This window comes from Notolepis coatsorum, assembly GCF_963971535.1.
Source record: "Notolepis coatsorum genome assembly, chromosome: 17".
Taxonomy (NCBI): domain Eukaryota; kingdom Metazoa; phylum Chordata; class Actinopteri; order Aulopiformes; family Paralepididae; genus Notolepis; species Notolepis coatsorum.
Window position 1 is genome coordinate 83,189,137 of NC_140181.1, and position 10,501 is coordinate 83,199,637.

The window sequence follows — 10,501 nt, forward strand, 5'->3', positions numbered from 1 at the left end:
ATACAAGCTGCCTCTCTCACTGCAACGCAAACACTGCTGCCGACGTGATTCATAAACACGTTCCCCTTATAAAGAGGCAGGGGAAACAAAAACATGTCTGCCTGATCATATATGGAGCAGTGCCGTCGCGGAGATGCAGGGAAAACATCTGTTTTAGTAGCAAGAGAGAGACCCCTGGCAGGCATCTCTGCTTTAGTAGCAAGAGAGAGACCCCTGGCAGGCATCTCTGTTTTAGTAGCAAGAGAGAGACCCCTGGCAGGCATCTCTGTTTTAGTAGCAAGAGAGAGACCCCTGGCCAGTGTCTCTGTTTTAGTAGCAAGAGAGAGACCCCTGGCAGGCATCTCTGTTTTAGTAGCAAGAGAGAGACCCCTGGCAGGCATCTCTGTTTTAGTAGCAAGAGAGAGACTAGAGCCATATGAAATCCGCGTTCACGGAATCGCGGACGGAATCGCGGAATTGACCAATAAAAATGGAATCAACTGCAAAACGTGGAATATTGCAGAATTTGGCCTAATCTGGACTGAAATTCCGTTTTTGGGTGGAACGCTTGGTGCACACGCGACCGGGGAGGCGGACGCTAGAGCGGGTTACACACAACACAGGCAGTCTCCCAAGCGTCTCGCTGCTTCGGTGTTTACATCGTCAAGAAGCTAATAAATTCCCCAATAAGCCCTCAATTCAGAGCAGAGCAGTATCCTAATGACTTTTATGCCTCCGGCGATAAGGTGTTTTGCTAATTCTGTCAACGTTCCGTGGACTGGAGCCACAAAAACACTTGCGACACTATTGTGATTAAATAGCTATAACGTTAGGACATGATCGCTTCTTGCTAAATCTAGTGCACCCATCCATTTGTTTAATGCAAACGAGTCATTATACACTGCCCTTTATAATCGAAATAAACTTAAATAGCTATGAAACGTTTTACAGTACATAGGACTATAGATGGAAATGATAGCTTCTTGCTAAATCTGGTGCAATCCATTTGTTTAATGCAAACGATTGTCATTATACACTGTCCTTTATAAACGAAATAAACTAAACTAAAGGTGCCTAAATTATGCATTACTATATTTCATCACAATAAAATAGATATAGCTAGGCTACTGACATTGTGATAATGTCAGTAGTAGCTAGCTGTATCTATTGTTTACACTTGAAATGTGTATTTTTATTTTGTCACAATATTATTTGAAAAGTATTGTGTAAAATGTAACTGTATTTCTGAGTTGCAGCACTTAAAAACATTAAATGGACTGTTATGTCATATTCAATTGTAGACATTTATTCATTCCCACTTATTAGACACTATTTCTGATGGTAAAATGAGCATAAAAAGCAAAATACAGAATTCTGAAATATTAAAACGGAAAAAACGGAATTTGGGAAAAAATAAAATGGAATTTGGAAAATAATAAAACGGATTTCATATGGCTCTGAGAGACCCCTGGCAGGCATCTCTGTTTTAGTAGCAAGAGAGAGACCCCTGGCAGGCATCTCTGTTTTAGTAGCAAGAGAGAGAGACCCCTGGCCAACGTCTCTGTTTTAGTAGCAAGAGAGAGACCCCAGGCCAGCATCGCTGTTTTAGTAGCAAGAGAGAGAGAGACCCCCGGACCAATGTCAATATTGCTTCAACAGCGACCCTGTTTAAAAAAAAAAAAAAAAGGGTAAACTCCAGGAGAGCGAGCGGGACACGAACGGGATGATCTCAATCTGCGCTTTTTTGTCACGGCCAAACCATCAGTGATCAAACGGGAGAGGAACATGGATACACCCCCCCCCCCTCTCTCTCTCTCTGAAACACATGTTACTGGGAGGGGACGGAATGGAACACATTACTACCATCATCATCGCGGCCATCATCATCATCACAGTCATCAGCTGCGGGGAAGGGGAGGGGGGAGGGGGCTTCCATTACAAACACCAACAGCTATTTCACAATGTTCCATGTAGGTGGACAATAGAAGTGCGTGTGGGTGGAGTTACGCGTTACGGCGTGAGAGGATTATGACGTGTGTGGGCGAGAGAGCAGAAGTCCCCACTGGTGTAAAACACAAAGTCCACCACATGGACCACGAACCGGGTCGGCGACTCGACTCCGGCGGCGACCGTCAGCCCATCCAGATACCCAGAGGCAGAGACTAGTCTGTTATTATTCACAGCCCTCGACCTTTGACCCTTTTCCTATCTCCCTCTTAATCTGCTCCCTCTCATGTCTGGCCCCAACAGCACAGTGGAAAGTCGTGGGTGGGGTGACTCAACTGTGATTGGATTATGAGGTGTTTGACCGGGTCGGGTCCGGACCCTCGCGGCGGGTGGGGGAGGGAAGGGGGGTTATCGTTGGAGTGCTGATTCATAAACCTTTGGAAGAGAAGGTCCTCACAAAACTGACATGTTCTCTTCAACACACACACCACATCGGACCATATAACCCCTTTCCTGTGTATCCGACAAGAGTCGTCACACACACACACAGACACTCACACAGACGTCCATGACCTTTAGCCTCAGGCGGTCTGCTTTGGTGGTCTGCCATGCAGCTAGTGTCCAGACCTAATTCTATTACAGTACTAGGCCGGGGGACATGACAGGCACACATAAACTCATTGCGGTGGTTCAAGGCTATCAGTCAAAGTGGGGGAGAAAGTGAGCCTGTGTGTGTGTGTGTGTGTGTGTGTGTGTGGACATGGTAGAGACGGGAGTGTCCTCTTCTGGTCTTGATGGATCCATTTCTTCATCTGCTATCTTTCAGACATTCCTCAACCCTTTCACTACCACACTGCCGTCTGTAGTGTGGTAGTGAAAGGGTTAACCGTATGTAGTGTCTGTGGTAGTGAAAGGTTAACCCTTTTGTAGTGTGGTAGTGAAAGGGTTATCCTTCTGTAGTGTGGTAGTGAAAGGTTAACCTTCTATAGTGTGGTAGTGAAAGGGTAAACCTTCTGTAGTGTGGCAGTGAAAGGTTAACCTTCTGTAGTGTGGTAGTGAAAGGGTAAACCTTCTATAGTGTGGCAGTGAAAGGTTAACCTTCTGTAGTGTGGTAGTGAAAGGGCTAACCCTTCTGTAGTGTGGTAGTGAAAGGGTAAACCTTCTGTAGTGTGGTAGTGGAAGGTTAACCGTCTGTAGTGTGATAGTGAAAGGGTTAACCATCTGTAGTGTGGTAGTGAAAGGTTAACCTTCTGTAGTGTGGTAGTGAAAGGGTTAACCCTTATGTAGTGTGGTAGTGAAAGGTTAACCTTCTGTAGCGTGGTAGTGAAAGGGTAAACCTTCTGTAGTGTGGCAGTGAAAGGTTAACCTTCTGTAGTGTGGTAGTGAAAGGGTTAACCCTTATGTAGTGTGGTAGTGAAAGGTTAACCTTCTGTAGCGTGGTAGTGAAAGGGTAAACCTTCTGTAGTGTGGCAGTGAAAGGTTAACCTTCTGTAGTGTGGTAGTGAAAGGGTTAACCAACCCTTATGTAGTGTGGTAGTGAAAGGGTAAACCTTCTGTAGTGTGGTAGTGAAAGGTTAACCTTCTGTAGTGTGGTAGTGAAAGGTTAACGTTCTGTAGTGTGGTAGTGAAAGGTTAACCTTCTGTAGTGTGGTAGTGAAAGGGTAAACCTGCTGTAGTGTGATAGTGAAAGGGTTAACCTTCTGTAGTGTGGTAGTGAAAGGGTAAACCTGCTGTAGTGTGATAGTGAAAGGGTAAACCTTCTGTAGTGTGATAGTGAAAGGGTTAAGCTCCACAGAGCCATCTCAATAGCTAGCTCATTCTTAAGCTTAGCATTGTATTTTATCTTAGTACTTTTTATCATGTCTATTTCATTCATCTATTCTGGTAACTTGGCGCTGCTGTGATGGCTGCCTTTCTGATCGCTCCGACGAGACTGTGCTCTATTTTGTTAATTTTTATAGTATTAGGAGTTTTATTTGCACCAACTGTTGGTGCATTATATGTGTATGACCGTCAGTCAATCATTGACATTGGATTACGGGAAACTTACCAACTGGATTACTCGCTGGATCAACTTTCCGAACCACATCAATGGCCGGAAGAAATCCTCCGGAGACTAGGACCGGATCCTTTGTTCCTAGACCCCAGGAAAAGACGTCGAGGAAAAAGGTCTGGGATCCGAAACAGGCTGAGATCCAGACGACACCGTACACCACTTCCCAGTATATTGCTAGCCAATGTACAATCAATAGACAATAAACTGGATGACATCCGAGCAAGGATTCAATATCAAAGAGACGTTAGGGACTGCAATGTCCTTTGCTTCACCGAAACTTGGCTAACACCGGAGGTTCCAGATCACGCGATTCAACCAACGGATCATTTCTTTATCCATAGGAAGGATCGGACACAATCAGAGTCCGGTAAACAACGTGGTGGAGGTATTGCCTTCATGTTTAACAAAAATTGGAGTGATCCAACGAATGTGAAGGAATTATCCAACTACTGCTCCCCAGAACTGGAATATATAACCATCAAGTGTCGTCCTTTCTTCCTCCCGAGGGAGTTAACGGCGATCGTCCTGGTCGGAGTGTATATTCCACCGCAAGCCAACAACAACGCCGCGCTCTCCAGACTCCACGACGAGGTAAATAATATACAAGCGACGAACGTTAACGCCGCCATTTTGGTACTGGGAGATTTCAATAGCGCCAATCTGAGAAAGGTATTGCCTGATTTCTACCAGCATGTGACTTGCAACACCAGAGGCGGTAACATCCTAGATCACTGTTACACGCAATTTAAAGGTGGCTACAAGGCTCATTCTGATAGTGGCTTTGGCAAGTCAGATCACGCATCCATTTTCCTTACACCAAAGTACAGACAAAGAATTAAAAGTACTCCCGTAGTCTCGCGAGAGGTGCAGAAATGGGATGTGACGTCAGAGGACACGATCCGGTCAGTGTTCCACAACACAGACTGGATTGTATTCCGCGACACAGATAACATTAATGCCTACACGGAGACAGTGCTGGACTATGTCTGTACTAGGGTGAAAGAAACAATCCCCACTACCAAAATGAAAGTTTACCCAAATCAAAAACCCTGGGTAGACAAATCCGTCCGTGAAGCTCTGAGAGAGCGCACCAAAGCATACAATGACGGCCTAGTGGCAGGCAACATGAATGACCACAAGGTGGCGCAACACAACGTAAGGAGGACAGTGTCAGAGGCCAAACGGCGCTACAGGGATAAAATTGAACTCCAGTTTGAACAAGCTGACTCTAGAGCTATGTGGCAGGGGCTCAAAACGATGACAGACTACAAAGGCGCCTCCCTCAAACTGAACAATGACATCTCCTTAGCAAACGACCTCAATACCTTCTATGCGAGGTTTGATGCTGGTAATAACAACACCAGCTCACAAGCCTCGGCAATGGGGGGGGGGGGGTCGGCTGCTGATGGAGGCGCAGTGTTCAGGGTAACAGAGCATGAGGTGAGGCGGACCTTTAAAAAAGTGAATATCAGGAAGGCAGCAGGTCCGGACGGCATCCCCGGCCGCGTCCTAAAAGTCTGTGCCGACCAACTGGCCCCAGTATTCACTGACATATTTAACCTGTCCTTAGAACAGGCTGTCATCCCCACCTGCCTGAAGAAGTCCACTATTATCCCTGTACCCAAAAAATCCAAGCCTGCTTGCCTCAACGACTACCGCCCTGTAGCTCTCACCTCCATAGCCATGAAGTGCTTTGAGAAGCTAGTAAAGGGCTACATCTGCTCCTCCCTCCCCATCAACATGGACCCCCTGCAATTTGCATACCGCCCCAACAGGTCCACGGAGGACGCCATATCCCATGTGCTGCACACAGCAGCATCACACCTGGACAAGAGGCAGGGGAACTATGTGAGAATGCTATTCATCGACTACAGCTCGGCATTCAATACCATAGTCCCCTCCATACTCATAGCCAAGCTCAGGGACCTGGGCTTGGGCTATGACCTCTGCCAGTGGGTCTTGGACTTCCTGACTGGCAGACCCCAGGTGGTGAGAGCAGGCAACTGCACCTCCTCATCCATCACCCTCAACATAGGGGCCCCCCAGGGCTGTGTTCTGAGTCCCCTCCTCTACTCCCTGTACACACACGACTGTGTGGCTCAGCGGAGTAGCAATACAATCGTCAAATTTGCTGACGACACAGTGGTGGTGGGCCTGATCTCTGCCAACGACGAGAGGGCCTACCTGGAAGAGGTCAAGGTCCTGGCGGGATGGTGCCAGGAAAACAGCCTCTCCCTGAACGTCAGCAAAACAAAAGAGATGATTGTGGACTTCAGGAGGTCGGGGGTCAAGGACTACAGCCCCCTCAGCATCGACGGGGCACCGGTTGAGAGAGTCAACAGCTTCAAGTACCTCGGAGCCCACATATCCGAGGACTTGAAATGGACCATACACATTAACAGTGTGGTGAAGAAGGCACGACAACGCCTCTACTTCCTCAGGCGCCTAAGGAAGTTCCAAGTCAGCCAGAAGATCCTTAAGAACTTCTACTCATGTACAATAGAGAGCATCTTGACCGGCAACATCACCTCCTGGTTTGGGAATAGCACTGCAAAAGACCAAAGCAGACTACAAAGAGTGACACGTTCAGCCGAACGCACAATTGGAGGGGGGCTCCCCACTCTCCAGAACATTTACAACAAGCGTTGCAAGGGGAAGGCTAAGAGAATTATTAAGGACTCGAGCCACCCGAACAACTGCCTCTTTGAACTGCTGCCGTCAGGCAAGCGACACAGGAGTCTCAAGGCGAGCACAGAAAGACTCAGAAGTAGCTTCTATCCCCAGGCCATCAGGCTGCTAAACGAACAATGAATGAACACTACACAACAACAACCACCAAACACACATAGCACACACATCCACACGCACACACTCACTTTAAACAAACACACTGTAGCACCCACTACACACACTTTATAGCACACACCCACTTTAAACAAACACACTGTAGCACCCACTCCCCACACTTTATATTTATGGATGAAGGATTGCACTACAACTCGTACACCTTACTGTAAATTGTACCTAAAATTGTACCTCATCCCACTTCTGCTTTGCACTAGATAGTACTGTACATTAGTACACCGCATAGTATTGTGTATTGTATATTATATGGTAACTCAGAACATTGTACATATGTCTATACCGAACAACTGTGACCTCATTCTTCTTCTAAATTCATGCTATATTATGTTATTATGTTATTTGATACTATCTTGTCTAGCACAGTCTCTGGAGCGTAACAGTAAGAAGCATTTTGTATGAAAGTATTCTGTACTTCTGTATGACAACTATTAAAGAACTTGAACTTGAACTCTATTTTTATCATTTGTATTTTTGCACAATCAAGGCGGGCATGGCCACCTTCATTTCACCACATGTCTCGTGTATGTATGCATGTATGTATGTATGTATGTATGTATGCATGTATGCATGTATGCATGTATGCATGTATGTATGTATGTATTGTATGTATTGTATGTATGTATGTATTGTATGTATGCGACGAATAAATCTCTTGAATCTTGAATGTGCAAAAGTTGTGTGCTGCATCTCATGTTCGGCACGTCAGAACTGCGGCCTGTGAACCCTGGCCTGTGTTGTAGGAAAAGATCCGCCTCTGCGCAGGACTACCCCGAGCTGACCTCCGACCTCTGACCCACGATTCCAGCTACTCCTCCGCTCGCGATGTCTCCACAAGTTGGGTGATGATAAGTGATGTTGACGGCAAAGACAGAGATAAGAGAGGATAACTATTTCACTTTCCCGTCGTTGTTCGAGGTGTTTTGACACACGTGTGAAGCTCTCTACGAAGCCGTGGGTGAGAGAGAGATGTGGGTCTTTGCCGAGGAGGACACGACGATGCAGAGAGCTTGAACTCTGCGCGCCCCCCCCCCACGTGCTCCGCTTGGTTTGACATCCGAGCACGCATCATCCGCACGCTAATTACAGGGATCTTGTTTGAACTGAAGAAGACACTTAAAAAGCTGCACTTAAAATAAATGTCTTTTTAAAAGGTAACCATGCTGCCCATTGTCTCAACCCCCCCCCCATATCCGTAACCATGACGTCTCAGCTGCTAAAGTTAAGATGAAGTCATCGCCGACATGACTGCTACTCTTGGTCATACTTCATGAGTCGAAGGAGGAGGGGGGGGGCTAGACAGCGGGGGAAGGTCTGGGTAGGGGGGGGTGGAAGGATTAAAAAGCCCTGCAGAATGACATCAGCATAGGAAGAGATGAGATGGGGGGGGGGGGTGAGAGGTAAAGGGGGGGCTCTAACTAACACGCTCTCTCCACACACTGACTCTCAGATCTGCTAGCTAGCATCCCGTCCTAAATCATACAGCTTTTCCTCGAGTCGTCCCGGCGTCCCTTATAGACCAATACGAGCAGCCAGAGAGACAGAGCACGGAGAGGTGAGGAGAGAGAGAGAGAGGGGGAACCCCCCCCCCCCTCCCCCATGTCTGAGTGTCTGCCGGAGAGGAGAAACACAGGGAAACCAGAGCAGCAGCGGCAGCCGCAAGCACTCAAGAAGAGCTCTTCTCTGAATAAAAAGCCTGGCCGGCTGCATGGACGCGAACACGGCCAGGAACGTCTTGATTGTGTCTGCATGGCCCCAACATGGCCCCCGTCGCATTAGCTCTGGTCCGTAATGACTGCAATTATAAAAAGGGCAGCCAGGCCCACAGCATGCAGGGCCCTAAGCGTCAAACACTTAATTTCCTGCATTCTAGTGTACTAGTGAGTGTTTGTGTGTGTGTGTGTGTGTGTGTTCCTGTGGGTCGCCCATCGTATGTGTGTGTGTGTTAATCTGATGACAAATAAAGACTTCTACGCATCAATTTATGGTGGAAATGTATTTATTCCCATAAAGAACAACATAATATAACTGTATTGACCAACTTTACTGTTTACCTCTTTTGGAAAGGGGGTTGTCTTTCATATTAGCTTCTTCTTTTTTTGACAAATCGACCTTTTCAATATTGAGGGGACATGTCCCCTGTAACCCGCCTTGAAGTCAAGTTTCAAGTTTGTTTATTATTTGTCAATACAGGAATTCTTTACGATGAAATGCTTGTTTCTGTTTCTCTGTGGTTGAGTATAGTACCGACCAGCAGGCCGACTATAGTCAAGTCAAGAGTTTTAATTGTCACGGCATACAAGTAAGTATACAATGAAACGCGAAGCGTAGAGAGAGACAAGGCAGCAGATCGCTGATACAAGGACCAGATGTTGTCATCATCTGCTGGGTATGACATCGCTGCAGTCAGGGCGCCTTGCATGATCTCCCTATACTCTCCTCAAGACATTCATACATCCCCACAACAGAACAGCTGGATTCAGAAGACCGTCATAAACACGACACGCATCACCACCATAATGACTTATCTCAACGGGACCGCGGGAGAACGGATGGATCCACTTGCATGCCAGACAGCTGAGATAGTCACAGCGTGTTTGTGAGTGACACTTTGAGAGAGAGAGGTCACATTCCCATCGTGCCTATACGCTGGCAGGCAGCGTTGCAATGAAACTTCACTGGGGGCAACTGAGACCACTGTGGTGTGGGATTGCAACAGTCTGCGTTTAATAGGCTTTTGTGAGATAATCACGGATTAAAAGGTCAGGGTTTTGATCCCGTTTTAGAGGCCAATGACATTATGATTTGAGAATGGTTATTTTAAAAGGGTTTCCTTCCTCACATTGCGTTTGGGTTTCTTCGTTTTTCGTGCTTAAATGGATAATCGGTTCCATTGGCACTTACAGCACTCTATAATATAATAGATTGTAGCCGCCTAGCAAGCAGTAAAAGATAAATGGAATTCCACAGCAGGACATATTAGATTAAAATGAATTGGTGCTGCGCGCTGAGGGCGCGTGCGTAAAGGTCGAGGTCCCCGGGGACACTGGTCTGGATGTCTGTACTCGGGGCCAAAATGGACCTCTCACACGAACGAATTGGACATTTCCAAATGGAAACCCTGCAAGTCTGTAACTTTTAGAGCGGGACTAAGTCAAAAAACAAAAGAAAGTCTTAACGCTTGTCAAATGAATCAGGTAAAATAAAGTCAATTGAATTATGTCCACAACATAGCGCGCCCGCCAAGTACATGCAGCATAAAGAACGCCGGAGAGGTGAGCCGGGGGACTGAACTAATCATAATCAAAACGTGCAAAAGACCTTGAACCGATGGGTCCTGACATCTCATGGTATGCCTGCTGCTGACAGCCCCCCACATCATTTGCCATCCAGTGTTCAGCCAGAATTCGCCTCGAATAGAACTTACCTATCAGAATCGGCCAAGTAAAAATCCACGGCGTATCCGAAGTAGCTCCCGTTGGGTCCGGTGTAAACAGCGGGGTTCTCCACGTCCAAGTTGAACGCCCCGCAGAACGGCTGAGAAACGGTGAACAACAAAACCCCAATAATAATAATACTGCACAGAAGTGAACCCGTTGTTGTTCCTCCCGACGTCTTTGCGCGAACTCTTTTCGAACCCATTTTTCCAAAAAGAAT

At 46.8% G+C, this 10,501-nt stretch overlaps 1 protein-coding gene across 1 annotated transcript in view; it reads right to left on the minus strand.

The window, feature by feature from the left end:
• LOC311244426 (integrin alpha-5-like) overlaps positions 1-10,495 on the minus strand; it is a 114,221-nt gene extending 103,726 nt beyond the window's left edge. Inside the window, 1 exon segment of the mRNA XM_084333924.1 lies at positions 10,272-10,495. Within this exon segment, the coding sequence (XP_084190050.1) occupies positions 10,272-10,486 (215 nt within the window). The 5' untranslated portion in view covers positions 10,487-10,495.
• Between the last annotated feature and the right edge of the window lie 6 nt (positions 10,496-10,501).